The sequence below is a fragment of the Hipposideros armiger genome, unplaced genomic scaffold, assembly GCF_001890085.2.
Source record: "Hipposideros armiger isolate ML-2016 unplaced genomic scaffold, ASM189008v1 scaffold_507, whole genome shotgun sequence".
In the NCBI taxonomy this organism is placed as follows: domain Eukaryota; kingdom Metazoa; phylum Chordata; class Mammalia; order Chiroptera; family Hipposideridae; genus Hipposideros; species Hipposideros armiger.
Genome location: NW_017731857.1, coordinates 1,227,279 through 1,242,551, shown reverse-complemented (window position 1 = coordinate 1,242,551; position 15,273 = coordinate 1,227,279). Strand labels below are relative to the sequence as shown.

Here is a 15,273-nt window from a genome sequence, read left to right as displayed (position 1 = left end):
GCAACTAGAAAATTATATTGCATTTTCCCCACATCCAGAAGAAAAGGCAGACCTGTTGTAATCCCCTCCCACTCAGCCCTAGCCTGAGTGACTCTCTTTTCCTTTTTTTAAGGAGAACCAAAATAATTTGATGATAGCACCAAACTCCTTTTTAAAAGCCAGTCATCGGCTCATTACACTGAAAACAAATCACCCAGTTTTTGACGCCTTGAAGACAATTTGGATGGGAGGAGATTGGGGACCAGAGTTGGGAGAGAAAACATTCAAAAAACAAATTGGCTCCTTAGATTTTGTTTTCGAAAAGGCAGTGCAGTAGGTGAGAACTGGGAAAATACTTGGGGAAGAAACCAGCAACAGGTGGGCACAAACAGCTTGGTGTTTGCCTATTTAAATAATTTGATGAGGAATTACAGAATTGGGGGCATTTAAAAAGTGCTCTATCTCCTTGCAAAAGGCCTGGAGTTTTCTCTTAGCGTTTCTTGGGTTCAGCTAGCCACCAAATTCCCCTATACCCAACACACACACCTTTCCAGACTTGAAAAATAACTCTTTAGAAAGCCCCAGATGGCAGTTCCTTGTCCCCCGGAGTCCCCACCTCCACCCGCCCGCCCAGGTCTTCCCTAAACCTGGAGACTTGCAGGCCCCAAAGCCTCCAGAACCTTGCTCACCTTGGGCTTGCTGCCACCGATGGCACCGGGACGGATGGAGCCCGTCTCCTGGTACCTGCACAAGATCTTAGAGACGCAGCCGTGGGACACACGCAACTGGCGGGAGATGACGCACGGCCGGATCCCGTGGTGGGCCATCTCCACGATCTTGTGTCGGATGTGGTTGGGGAGCGGCCTGCCGTTGATGAATACACCGCCGAGCTGGTTGACGCGGCCCTGGCCGAGGGGAGTGGACACTGGGGGCAGAAGATGAAAAGAGAGGCAAATGCAAAGTTATTTCCGGCGAATTAAGGGCAGCAACCCGCAAGATGAGCCCACTTAACTTGCACTCTTCGGGCCAATGCGCATGTTACAACCTTAGCACTGAAGCTGCTCAACACCAAACCCTTTTCAACCACATTTGTTCAAATTATTAAGCAATTCGGGGGCACAAAATCTTGTGCGAAGAGAACAACTAGGGCGAAATAACTTGCCCCAGAGGAACTACCTTCCCTTTAGGCCCAGAAAAGGTGGCAACTCTGGGGAACAGGGGCGACCGTGGGGCTGGCACAAGAAACAGCCTCCTGGCAGATGGAAGTTCATCCAGGCTCTGGCCTTCTGAAACTCTGCTGACACCAAACCCTGTACAATTGGGGTTGCTCCTTTTCTAAGGGACTTGGAGGAGCAGATAGTCTTTAGGGTTTCTGGCTAGGAGGGCAGCAGCCAAGGATCAAAGAGGGCGCCGAAAGGAGGCCGCAGGTGGCAGCGCCTGTCACCTGTTACACTTCGGGACCCACAGGACAGCCAGGTCTGTTCGCAGGCCCCCTCGCCTCCATTCATGCTCTGGCTAATACATCCTCTTCTGCACCGAAGGCGAAGGGCAGGCGCCCCAGATCAGCATCCGTACTGGGGCTCCCCAACCTCTCAAACTGTCTAGAAAGGTTTGGGCTTACAAAACTTCCTGCGTCCCTGGGGTTCCCAGAATCCTCAAGCTAACTGAAAGGCAGTTTCCAAAACGGGTTATGGAAACTTCAAGATGCCGCTTAAGATGTATGAAATTCTAAATCGTTAATCAATTAATACTAAAAATCCCAAACACGATGTTGCGCGGCGCCCTCCACCACAACTTTGCACCGGCAAGAAAATTCTTCCAGAAGTAACAAGAGTTAAGCAAATAGGGGCTTAGTCGAGACAATTTTGAGATGCCTTTGGGCAGACAAAATGCGCAGGAGTTGCTTTCTGATGCTCACAAGCCGGTTGATCCCTTCCCCACTACGGCTTTTCCAAAACAACAGGGGAACGTGGACCTGCTCGGAGCAGGCCTGGCCGCCTAGCTATGCCAAGGGCTTGCGGAGAGAACGGCCCTTCTTTTGCAGAGAAAAAATATCGGGTGCGATATTTCCCCAACTATTCGCTCTTGGGGTGGGGGTGTTCAGGGAATGGGGTCCCTTGGCGCCGAAAAAGCATGCGGAGATCTCGGATAGGCTGGAGCAGTCCCGGCCCAGACTCAGCTCCTTGTGCTGCTAAGGCCCTTACCTTCCAGAGGAAACCCGCTGCGCGGGTAGTTCTGCCCTGGGCCGGGCCGCATCATCCTGGGCACAGCTCCGGCCAGCGTGGTCATCCTGGGGGCAGCTTCTCTTGGAAATTATATCCAGGTAAAGGCGAGATAGAAAAGCAAGCGTGGCGCTGGTGACCCTCGGAAACTCCTCCGAGCGTGGAGAGCCCCTCCCCAAAAAGGCTGGAGAGAGAGAGGGAGGGCCGCGGGGAGGGGGACTGCTCGCTCCTAGTCCAGGGAGAGGCTCGAGGTGGAACCAGGAAAAGGAGCAGGCTGAGAGGCCCCTGAGTCCAGGATCTCGAGCCAAAGGCGAAAAAGTTTGGTAGGAGTCTGGGCTAGTGGCCCCACGGCTGGGGGCGCTGGGCAGGGGGATCAGAGCTCCGCGACGAGCCAGGGAAGGGGGGGTAGGGGCGGGAGCGCGGACGGCCGGAGTCTCCTCCCGTGGTGACACCGAGTGAGGGGATCCGGGCTCGTGAGCATTTATTAGTTCTTTCACCCAAAGCTTGGTCAGGAGCCCTGAGCTGCGATTGGCCGACGGGGAGACAGTCCCGGGTGGCGGAGACACGCGCTGATTGGGCGACAGCGGCCACTTTCTCTTCCCATCCTCCGCGATGCCCAGGCCTCGGCCGGCCCCAGAGGGACCCGCGATGAGACCCTTCCCTGGGAGAGAAAGGTAGACCCGTGGAAACCCGGGAGAGCCCGAGGGAGATGACAGCTGCTGAGAGTAGAGAGGGGTCCCTGTCTTTCTGTCTCTGTCACTCTATGTGTCTCTCCTTGGCTTTCTATTTCTCTCTCTCCCCCCCCCCCTGTGTTTCTCTGTCTCTGACTCTATTCCTCTCATTCTATATCTCCGGGTGTCTGTGTCTCTGGTTTTCTACCTGTGGCGCTCTCTCTCCCTCTCCNCCTGGGAGAGAAAGGTAGACCCGTGGAAACCCGGGAGAGCCCGAGGGAGATGACAGCTGCTGAGAGTAGAGAGGGGTCCCTGTCTTTCTGTCTCTCTCCCCCTCTCTCTCTCTCTCTCTCTCTCTCTCTCTCTCTCTCTCTCTCTTTGTGTGTTTCTCTGTCTCTGACTCTATTCCTCTCATTCTATATCTCCGGGTGTCTGTGTCTCTGGTTTTCTACCTGTGGCGCTCTCTCTCCCTCTCCTATTTTTCTTGGCTTACTGCCACTGGAGGGGGCGCAATTCCAATAAGAAGGCACTGGGAGCCCCCAGACATGTTCAGCCTTCCTTCCTCTAGTCAATGCCCCTTGGCCTAGGCTTGTTAAGGGGGTCCTCCCAGTGGGGTTCCTCCCAGAAGGAGTCCAGGCTATGCTGATAAGTTCTTTTGTCTTCTCTGTCAGGGGGCAGGGGTAGTGTGAAGCCCAAGCAGACTGGGGAGGCCCCAGGACTAGCTAGTTGATGGCTTGGGAGGGGAGGGGATAGAAAGCCGTCTCCTCTTCTTGAATGAAAAAAACCTCTCTGGGAAGCCCCAGCTCTAAATCTCGATGTATAGATCCCAACGCGTCGGCAGAGATGCGTCTATATGTTAAGGTTTTGCCCGGCTGCAGCGTTTGTTCTCAGGAATTTATTATGGTATTCAGACTAAACTGCTGGAAAAATAAAAGGAGAGAAATCTTGGCTAGGAGCTGAAGTGTCCCCAGCAGGATATGACGCCAGGAGTGTTGTAAAGACTGTCTGTCCTTAGAGAAGGTACCATTGTGCATAGCCTTTTATTTATAACTTGGTAAGTGCCAGCGAACTCGCCTCCTTTACACCCCCGAGTGCCAGCCCCGCGCTCTGCACTGCGCTTTATTCGCTAGAGTCTATTCAGGGACTGTCACTCTGTGGCTGCGAGGTATTCAGGGCCTTAATCAATCAAAAGGATGAGAATCAGGCAGGTTTTTCCCTTTGAAATAAAGGAAACAATGACTTCTGGGCTTCAAGTTCCCCCTTTTCCCTTTTACGATTTTTGAATTTTTCCTGCACTGGAGTTCTCCACCCCTCTCTCTCAGTCCCCCCTTCCTCCAACTCCTTTGACAGTTTTTACGTGAACTCGGGTTCCCAACCCCCTAATTAAGGCAAAATCAGAAGGCAAGATGGGGGGATGGGGTGGGATATAGCTGCTCAACACGCTGCAATGCAAGTTGGCCCTTTAAAAACCCACTCACACGTGGGAAAAGCAGGCAGGTTTTGGCTGGGCCCAACCTCAAAACGCTTGGTTGACCTGGGAGCAGCCAAGCCAGGCCGCTGAAGACACCCGAAAGAGTCTGGACATTCCCCTCACTCCCCAAGGGGGGAGTGCCCCACATGCATTTATAGAACAAAGTTGAGACGCTGCTTAGAATGAAGCCCTGTTCAACTTGGTTTTATATAAAATGATTCAATTTGTCAAAGGTAAAACTTTCTCATTTCCTTTTTGCACACTTGGGGGCCACCAAAGTCTGTGTCCTTGTTTCCTACACCCCTTTTCAAGGAGTGCATCTTGGGAGCTGGACTTTGTCCAAGTTTTCTGTCTCCAAAAGGTTGAGTGGAGCAGACAGAGCACTTCTAGGGTCAGCCGTAATTGTTGGGAGAGGGAGGTACCGAAAGTGTATTTCAAGAGGGCAAATGCAAATTCAATTCGCGGCTAAAAGGAACCCAGGACCAGCGGTGAGCTGCTAAAGAACGTCCAGGGCTGAGTCACATATGTTTTGGAGCCGAAGGCTCATCTTCAAGCGCTCCTGGCACTCTGCTACCCAGCGTCCTCTCTCTGGAGAGCCAGCCGATCCGTGAAAGGACGTCCTTGCTGCAGACTCTTTCTCCCGGATTGCGCGTCCTCACGGAAGCGGTAGAGCCAGAAGGATCTTTGAAGAGGTACTGCCGGTTGAAGTGGATGTCGAGTGCCTGTGGGTGCCGGTCCAGTACGCGCATCCATAAACCGACCACCAATTTTTATTTTAAAAAAGTGCAAATAGAGGCCACGAGGGTATGTGTGGATTGGGGTCTGCAGTTCTGGGGTCTATCCTTCCCAGCTCCTCCCGTGCCAGGAGCATTCTGAGGTTTATAGTAGCCTGAGCTTTATTACCACCCTTCTTCACGCCCCCAGAGACCCAAAGTGGATTGGGAGGGCATCCTCAGGTCCCAACACTGGGCTGGTACGAAGTCCGACCTGGGAAAGCCAGGGGACCGATGTTGGCTGAGGCTCCCGGGCCAGTGGCATCCACTCGCAGTCAGGCCAGACCAGGCCCAGAGCCAGGCGGGGCTCAGCCACTCGCAACAGGTCGTGGGGGTGGGGACGGGGTGGTTCCCGGTTTCCCAGATTGGTTTGGAAGAACGCACCTCCGGTTCTACACTCCAGCCAGTCCTTCCCTATCTCTGAAGCTTGGGCCTCCCCTACATCTTTTCGAAGTCTCTCTAGAAGCCACAGGAACCCCCGAACTCCTACTCCCCGGATCTGGAAGGGAGTCTTCACCTAGGCTCCTTCCGCGGCCAGGAGTCCGGTGCCGAATCTGGCCGCGATACAGGCGCTAACTGGCAAAGGAGTGACCGGGTAGTGGAGCTGGGAACCACCCCTACAGCCCAGGTTTGGGAGGCAGCATTTCCCCAAGCAGACAAATTACCCAGAAAGTAACCTGGAGAGTCTCTACCACAGTTTTATGAATGAGCCCTGCTGTCCACCCCCGCAATCTGTGCACATGCAAAATGAAACTGGAGCTTCAAGGACAATAGTAGGATAACTTGATTTTTTTCTTAAGGGAAAATAATTTGCCGCTCCCTTGTCTTCCCCCAGTTTCAGAGACATTGCAGGTGAAACAGATAACGGCTGCCTGTGCAAGCCCTTTACTTGAAGGTTCTCCCTCCCCGCCTGTTTGGATGCCTGAATCTGCAGTCCAATCGCGGGGGAGTGGCTTCAGCTAGGTCCCGGTGAAATCCTTCAGCGCGCAGTCCCCGCAATTGTGGGTCCTGGGCACAAGCGTTTCATGGCCCATGGACTTCTCAGGCCTCTGAGAGATGACCTCATTTCTAGCCGGACACAGACCTTAAGAGGAAATTATGATCTATGTAAAATAATATCCCTGACCTGGGGGGAGGGGTATGGCATCTGTCACCCAGGCCTTCCTTTTGCCCCACCTGGAAGGCTAGGTTTCTCTCTGCTGGCGCGGACGCGCCTGGTCACTCGCGGGGTCCCAGGCATCACTCTCAGGGTGCAGTCAGAAGTTTGAGCAAACGCCACAAAACGCTTTCCCGCATTCACCCTGAGGAAATCAAATCTTTGACAGCGCGCTTCTTGACTGGCTGCGATATATCGGATTGGTGAATGCTGGAGTTAAATCCACGGCCCACCACAGCCTGACAAAGCGACCGTCATTAGGCCCCCCGCAGTTATTTGTCAAAAGCTTTGGCGCCGCTGTTCTCCCCATTGGAAAATCAGTCGGGATGAGGTCGGATTTAGGGACTGGATGGGGATCTGAGCGCCGCAGTAAAATGTGGTGTGGGGCCAGCTGCGGTGGTTTTGCCCCTGTGGTACCCCTGCCGCTGGGGGAGCGGGCCGAACGTGTGAGCGGGTTCTCAATAAAGAACATATGGTTTGTGGGAAGAAAAGAAGGACGAAGGGAAAAGGGAAAAGGGAAAAGGAGGAGGCAAAAGGGCGCGATGGAAAACAAATTTTGTCGAAAGGCTGGGAGGGAGGGAGAGAAGGAACCTCAGGAAAGCTTATCGCCTACAGACTTTCATTTGGTTCCGCAAAAATTATTTTTATGCAAATACGGAAGACAAAATGCCAGAGCCCAAGTCTCCAGGGGGAAAAAAATCGACTCATCAAAAATTAGAATAAGTCCTCTCTAATCTTCAAAAAATGTTCTACCCAACTTGGTAAGATTCCACAGGGGGATTTGAAGTTTAGAAGAGAAATTCGGTAACTGCTCTGCTGGTGTGTGTCTGTGTGTGAGACGGAGGGGTGCGTGTAAGTATGTGTGTGTAGGGGGGTAAGAATTGAGGGGTCTGGGCGGGGTAGAAGCTGGCTAGTGGGGGGGAGGATAGCCTGGTCCTCGGGTGGAAAAAAGGAAGTGCGCAGGCCCAGCAGGGGAACAGAGCAGGTAGGGCTGGGAGCAGAGCTAGGGAACTGGGCAGGAGTGCTAGGGAAAGGGGCAAGGTCTGTTGGGTTTCAATGACGTCTGCAGCAAAAAGGAAGGCAAATGACTACTCTAGGAACTCCTGCCTCAGGGTGTTTGGGGCTGCTTCTGGACACAAAAAGCCCCTCCCGTGGGTTCTGCTCCTGAGACCCCGGGGATAGGGGCGAGGGAGGAAAGGAGTGGCTGGAGGTGGTGGAGAAGCTAACAGGACTTCTGCCTGGATGAGGCCAGGTTTCTCTCTGACTTCACGGGCCCCACTGCCTGAGCCAACGCGGTGAGCCACCACTGTTTCCGGGCCTGAATCTCTCTAACCTCTGCGGGAAACTGCTCTCCAGAGTGAGTTTCAGAGAGAGGGATGGGAGGCGGGTGACAGGAGGAGCAAGAAGAAAGATCTGGGAGAAGAACGCTCAAACCCAGGGTCTCTAGCCGAGCCTGGATGCACGCTCAGCGAGGTCCCGGGGGCCTAAGGCAGCAGAGCTGTAAGTGAGCCCAGGACCCACGGTCCCAGGTTTTAAAGGCGCACGGGAGCGGGAGACCGCGCAGCCCACCCCGCGGATTAAACGCAACAGGTGGAGGAGGCCGGGTCTCCTCCCAGAGCGGTTTGGACAGAGCAGGAGGAGCGCAGGTGGCGGACAGGAGGCTGGCTTAGGCAGAGTATTGAAACACCCACGTCTCTGGCCCACCCCACCCGGTGGGGCGGCCCCTGGGAGCTCACAGGGCACAGACAAGGTGAGGGGCCCGTCTGCCGTGGAATGCGTCCTCTCCCGACCCCATCACCCTTTCGCAGGGAAAAAAGGAGCTGGGGACAGGGAGAGAAGAAAAGGAAAAGAAGACATGGACAGAAGTTTCTCTTTCTGGACATGAGCTTAGCCTTGGGGTTTGGGGTGAAAAGTGAGAGGATAATTTTGATTCATAAGTTTGGAGGTGGGACAACCCTGAGGGGAAACTCTGAAAAGATGAAAACTGACCATCTCCAACGCCGAAAAACGATCGAAAAAAGCTGGCCAACTGAGGTAGTTGAGCTGAATGGAGCGCCTAACAGATGTGCAGACCAGGCGCTAACCGGCTGCCCGCGCGAGCCCTGTCCCAGAAAGCTGTCCCGGGTTCCCTAGGTGGCCCCGCATGCAAGGCACCCTCGCGGCCTTGTGTCTTCCCCCCCCCCGGAAAACCCCTCAAGAGGCATCTTGGTCCCCAGGCCCCCAACGCCCAGCCTGGGCCAAGAGTTAAAACAAGTAGCCCCAAGAGGAATGAGTTTCAGAGCGCCGTTTCTCTTCTTTTCATTTCTAAACGAAATCGAATACTATATGGCTGTAAAAATATATATCACTGGCCCAGAGTCTGAAAGATTAACATTTGGATATGTAGGAAATGTAATCTGCATGGCTAATTGATTCCCAGCGTATCAGTTTAAAGGATAAAGATCAATATCTCCATGATGGATATTGTATTAATAGGGGCATAAATAAAGGCCGAAAAGTCGTTACCGAAACCTTTGAAGCCCCTTCCCGGCTCTTGGGGCCTCCACACGGCCACTCGGCCTCCCCCACCTCGCCGCCCCCAGCCCCTGCTGGGTGGGAAGCACTCGTTTCCCCCATGGGAGGGGGGAAGTCTCCAGCTAAAGCAAAAGTGTTTTACTGCGGCAATGCTCAAGAGAGAGACGGCGCTTTTTTTTCCAGGGCTACAGCAGGTGGACAGTTGGACGGGAGAGAGGGTGAAATTTTAGCAAAATGCACCACTCCGGTACTTAGAAACACAGACACAGAAGACCCACACAGGGACATAAATAGGCAGGTTTACACACACGTTCGCCCATGCTCAAACACCTAGAAACCCACACTCAACGCACACATAGCCACACAGACCCACAAAGCATTTATCCACAGACACATCCACACGCAGCGGGTAGGTTGCCCTTCCCTGAGGGTAACGACAGCAGCCCAGGCGGAGCCCCGGGATGGGTGATCCGGGCTCCGGGAGCTCCTCTCTGGGTGGGATAAGGGGGAGGTAGGGAAGAGCAGCCGGAAGCTTGCGGGGGCGGGGAGGCTAACGGAGGGGAGTCCTGCAGGTCCCTCCACCTCCTTTGGGGGGAGACAGGCCCGGGCAGAGTTAGGGTGGTTGCAGAAAGAGATGAAGTAGGGTTGAATCTCAGGGAGTAGCTACAGGAGACAGCGAGGCGAGGGAGATAATCGGATGCGTGACACTTCCATCCAAAACAAGGACGCCTCAGCTCGGTGGTGGCCAATTAGTCCTGGGCCCCAGCGGCCACCTCCACCGCGAAACCCGGGCCACGGAGGGCATTTTCCAAATGCAAATAAATCACCCTTCCCAGCCTTTTCTTCATTAATTAAGAGGGACTGTTTCGACTAAACGGAATGTTGTGAATGCGCCATTCGCATCAATCACGCCCAAAGCGAAAGTACCCCGGGCGCCTAATCCCTTCCCGGTCCACATTTGGAGAGGAGCCGGAAGCTGGCGTTCCCCCCCACACACACACCTCCCCGACGTCCACGCTTCTGGGCTCGGGTTACTGTCGACACCAAAGAAAACGCGGCTCTAGGGGTCCTGCCAGGAGAGCCCAGAGCCTGCTGCGCACAGGCCCGATGGCTCCCAGAGCCCACGTAGGACCGGAGATGTCCCCCATTCACAAACCTGCCCCATTTGGGCACTCATCACTTGTATATACACGGGAACTCACACAGACTCGTGTGTACACACCCGGCAGCCTGTTTTCTCTGCCCTCCCTCCTCCGCCCCCCCGCCCCGCCAGGCCCACGCACAACCCCAGCCTGGTCCTCCACCGTGGAATGCTCCAAGGAGGAACCCAACAAAAATCGATTCTACGAAGCCCAAATCCAGGCTGAACAGCGCGTCTGGGGAGACTCAGTTTACCCCTGGGGAGTGGTGACAGAGGTGGGGGGGGCGTGCAGAAAACCCAGTCCAGTCGCACTGAGGACACCTGAAAGTGGGATGGGGAAGACCTTAGGAGCCGATCAGGCGACCGATTCCCCGGCTCGGACAGTGCCAGAGGACACTTGCATTGCGCAGGCGGGGTGGGAGTGGGGCGTAGGGACGCTCCAATTCTTGGCAGAAAAACCCAGGAAAACTTGAAGCATCCAAATCACCTGTTGGAAAGATGGCTGAAGACAGAAGTAGCCAAATACAGGTTCCTTCCAGGCAGGGACGCTGGACTCATTCTGGAGAGTGCCTGGGGCGGAGTGTCTTGTGTGACCACCCTTCCAGCTTGGCCGGGGTTGGTCTCTTGGCCTGTGCCCCTCTCACCCTGACCGCTCAACGCCATCCTAGCATGTCCTGTACCCTGCGCCTTCAGCCTGGACCATCGAGGCTTAGATTCTTCCACTCAAGCCCCTTGAAGAGATTCTGCCTGATTAAAAAACAAAAAAACGACGGGGAGGGATTCAGGACACAAACCTAACTGCAGTATTTTCGAGGCCCTAGCAGACAAGCCATCTTCATGGGTTCTCAGCTCTGGGACAGCGAGAGTCCGACCCCGACCCCGAGGGACACTAGTTACCCCTGTTTGCGTTGCAGCCCAATTATAAATTCTGTGTCAAGCCTGGTATCGGAGGTCCGGCCTTCAACCAATTCGCCCTAAAGACTGGCCTGCCCGCCCTTGCATCACTGGGTGCCCTTGGTCCACCGACCTTTCGGAGCTTCCAGGTCCTGTCCACCCCCTGCCCCCGCCCCGCCCCCCCCAACCCTCCTGGCGCGCAAAGTCACACTTCACAATCTAAGTTCTCTCCTGAGCACCGTGCCTGGAGCTGTGAAGCCCTGGCACACAGCCCCGGGGACTGAGGACCTGTGGAGAAGACCGACCCGACTTTGGGCTGCACTGGCGGAGCCAAAAGATGCGGCAAGCAGTGGCCAGCAAGCACCACAACCTCCCGGCTTTAGCAGAGTTTGGAGCGTTGACCTCTTTTCTGCTGCTTCCTCGTGCCCACTCTGGGCACACTCCAGGGTCCAGCCTTCTCCCATTCAATCATTCATTACCCTCTCCGAAAATTCGCATTAAATACTCAGGCTCCTTGCTCACTGGTCGCCTCCAGAGCCTGAGACACCTGCAAATCGGGCCCTCAAAGCCTTCCCCTGGAGCAGTTTTGATCATTTTATTCTACCCTCTCCTCCTCCACTGAATGATCCGCTGGGCTTGTCTTCCAGATGTTTCCCCAGAGCCAATCACAGTGCTACACACATGGCCTGCCATTTATTCCACGCACCCTTATTGAGCTTCTGCTAAGCGCTATTCCAAGTGCTGGGGCTACACCACTAGTGATTGAAAGAGACCAAAGTCTTCCTCCTGGCAGAGCTGGTGTTGCCGAAAATAACCAAAAAGAATAGAAACGCAACCTGTCAGGAGATTGGTTGTAGGATGAGGCTCAGCTCTGGAAAGACGAGGCTAGAAGTACTTGATGGGAGGAAGAATAGGGAGAAGGCAGCTGTGGAACGGGGTGGGGTGGGGTTGGGATGTTGCTATTTCAGCGGGGGGAAGTCTGGGCAGGCTCAGCCAGGTAACTTACAGACAAGAAGGGAGGGCAGGAAGGAGCATGTGGTGAAGGAAAAACAGAAAAGGGCTACGGGAGAAAGTGAAGGAACCGTATTATTACTGCTCAATGACACTTTAGCGGGTAACTACCATGCGCTGCTGCCCATTCTGAAGTCTGGTAAATTGGGGCACGGCCTGGGCACCCTAACTTGCAGATGTGCTCCACCTGGAGAGAGGTAGCTCTTGGGTCTCCACATCCCTTGGATGTTCCCTGCTGTCCTCTTTCTTTCTTTTTTTTTTTTTTTTAGCTGAGCCATCCTGCTACCTGTTGGCAGCTCAGCGGCTGCTCAGCTTGGGCTGGACTCGAACTGCTGTTGCTCAGAGCTCAAACTCTTGAGCGAGCTCTTAACCAACTGAGCCACTCAGCCGGCCCCCTGCTGTCCTCTTTCTGAAGACACTTCCTTCAGGCTACAGAAGAGGTAATGGGGGACAGAATCTTACAGAGAACTGGTGGAGGCTTCCTGGGGTCTACCCCTGTCTCCTTTGGGAGTGAGGCGGATGTCACTGTTGGAGGTCAGGGGCTTGGGACTTCCTTGCCTCCTCCCTTCCTGCGGTGGTGGCTCAAAAATCCAGCATGGGTTTGGGGGCCTTCATCTGGGAGGGGGTCCCCCATTATTCGCAAATTGCATTTTTATTTGAAAAGAAATGAAGGCCCAGCTTCTTGGTGTCTAGGCTCCCCCCCAATCTACCTGAACCTGTCAGTCCCACTACCCAAAGAAGAGCAAATTCCTTCCAGGCAGGGGGAATGCTGGGTGAGTTAGAAGCACCCTGCTCCACACTGTGGGGGTAGGGGTGCGTGTCTCTCCTGAGTGATTCCCGGCAGCTGCCATGACCTCAAGGGGAAGGGAAGAGGATGGGCTTTTCCAGAGGAGCCCAAGATCCTCAAGAAGCAGTCACCATTGCCTAGCTGGTGGTCTTGTGAGAGAAACAGAAAACAAACCATCAGGGCCATCCAGGAGAGAATGTCTTCACAAATTATTAGTAATATAAAGGCTTTGAAAACATCTTTCCCTGTGGAGATTTTAGACCAAGGGACCCAACGGATGAAGTGGAGGCAGCTGACAGTCCTGCCGTAGGGGCCTGAAAAGAGGCCATGGCTTTCTCAGGACAGTATGCAGGAGTATTGCTTAGCCAAAGGGAGCAGTTCTTACCTGTCACAAAAACTACTGATAAAACACTTTATGTGACTTTGGAGCTACTTAGCAGAGGAGAGAAAACAGAAACCGTGTGGCTGTAGCAGAGGTAAGAAGGCTCCTGTGGAAGGGCAGTCCCCACAGCCTCTCCACATCTAAGTTCTCTATAAAGCAAGTTCTTAGAAAGCCCAGGCTGCCTGTCACTGCGGGGGTCATGAGTCATCCCTGTGATAGAGCCAAGCATCCCTCAGAACAGGTCACATTTCCAAAGGAGGGACAGGGGCTTATACACTCCTGCTCTGATTGGTGGGGAAGCCCCCAATTTCAGAAGCACAAACTGTGTGATTTCACTAGGGGACGGTGACACAGGAGGGCAGAAGCCAGACCCTGGGGCATTTAGGGACAGAGTGGCTGGTCACCCTGGGAGAGAGAAATCAGAGAAGCTTTCTGAGCTCAAAAAGAAAGTATTATCATAATGGAAGGTTTTAGAGACAAAAAGAAAGAAAGAAAGAAAATGCAAATGAAAAGAAAGGAAAAACTGGAAAGAGAAGATCACTCCAAAAATGGAGAGGGGGGGAGGGAGAGGAAGGGAGAAGGAGGGAGAGGGGGAGAGGGGGGGAGAGAGAGAGAGAGAGAGAGAGAGAGAGAGAGAGAGAGAGAATGGCCAAATAATGAAGAAACATTATGACTATAGTATTTCTGATAAAATGAATCCTAATTTATGTCAGTCGAGGAGTATTCATACTAGACACAAATGAAAGAAACTTTCTGATTCAAAGGACACAGTTGCACTGAGAAGTGAACTGAATCTCCATTTCATTGTTCCAGAATATGTGGGCAGGGAAGAGATACTTGGATATGAGGGGATAACAGGGTCTAGGGGGTTGAGAGGAAGAAAAGGACATTAGGAAAGAAAATACAATAGTCTACACCAGATATGTCACATAAACCTTACTTAGTATTGACTTAAGAATATTGCCATTTGGCTTGCTCTCAATGTTTTCAAATTCATTTATGTTAAAAAAAAAAGTGAAACAGAGGTTGGGCTTTGCCAGCTTATACATTTCAGAAGTGCAAGGTGATGGGAGAAGGGATGGATATGGACCAATTCGACGGTTGGAACAAACCCTTCTAAAGTACCAGTTGTGGAATGCAGGGTGGGGGTGGGGCGATCCGCGAAAGGGATGCCCGGTTTTCTGCCTGCTACCACAGGCTGCTAAGCCATCTCCCCCATTACCTGTTCCAGCCTCTCTCCCAGGAGCCAGACCACACTTTCCAGGAGACTTCTCTGAGGACATGTCCAGTGTCCTGGGGTTGGCAGCATGAAAGCTCAGAAGGCCTGGTGGTCCTTGGGCCAGCTGCTTGGGTTCCCCATGGTGAATAGGGTATCTTGGGAGAACTGAGGATATTGGTTATGTGGTAACAACAGTACTTAATGATGCTGGTACATTACCGCTATATAACGGTAATGTAATATTATACAATTACTGTACTTTATGGTTACTACAGTACTACAATATTATATTACTATTATATAATATGTTATATAATAGGATCTACTATATAATATCAATAGTAATTTCATATATTTATTGAGCACTTTGTAGGTGCTGGTATTGTTCTCAGCATTTTACATGGATTAATTTACTTCTCAACAGCAGCCAGATTATATCTAGTTAACATGAGACTAAGGGGGCACAGGGAGGTTAATGAACTTGCCCTAGTCACACAGCTAGGAGAGCTGCAGAGCTGGTATTTAAACCTGGGACAATGCTATGTTGCCAGTCCTGTTGAGTTGGAAAGCCCTAGTTTCTACCACTCAGAGCTGCCTAAATACTTTACCTCTGCTTGTCTGTCTTGTTCTGGTTGTAAATAAATTTCAACACAAGTTACCTTTAATGCTTCTGGAATCCGTTTTACCTCTATTGAAAAGAATGTGGACTTTTACTCCACCTCAGTTTCCTTTTAAAATACATCCAATGTTACAATCCCACTTTAAAATTTGTGCTTATTTTTAAACAACCCTTTTCCTTACTCTCAGGGAGAATTAATTAGCCTGTATTTCCGTGCCTAGAAGAAACTGAGACAAGATAGCATCTGGCCTCCACCTCTAATTCGGGCCGGACACGTGGCAGAAAGCTGATGAATATTTGCAGAAAGAACCCAAGACTTCCTGTCTTTCTGTGAATCCGCACTATAACATTTGGAACGTGTGCTTTGGGGGCTTCCTGAGGTCCTCCTAGGCGCCTAGCCGGGTGATGAACCTCGCAAACCTCCACCGCTCTGC

At 52.8% G+C, this 15,273-nt stretch overlaps 1 protein-coding gene across 2 annotated transcripts in view; it reads right to left on the bottom strand.

The window, feature by feature from the left end:
* The window catches only part of PAX3 (paired box 3), a 93,501-nt gene extending 90,843 nt beyond the window's left edge, over positions 1-2,658 (bottom strand). For both annotated transcript variants that reach the window (XM_019667819.1, XM_019667820.1), the window contains exons 1-2: positions 2,184-2,658; positions 669-904 (exon numbers count right to left, since the gene is read on the bottom strand). In XM_019667819.1, coding sequence (XP_019523364.1) covers positions 669-904; positions 2,184-2,268 — 321 coding nt within the window. In that variant the 5' untranslated portion in view covers positions 2,269-2,658. The remainder of the gene's footprint in view (positions 1-668; positions 905-2,183) is intronic.
* Positions 2,659-15,273: the final 12,615 nt, after the last annotated feature.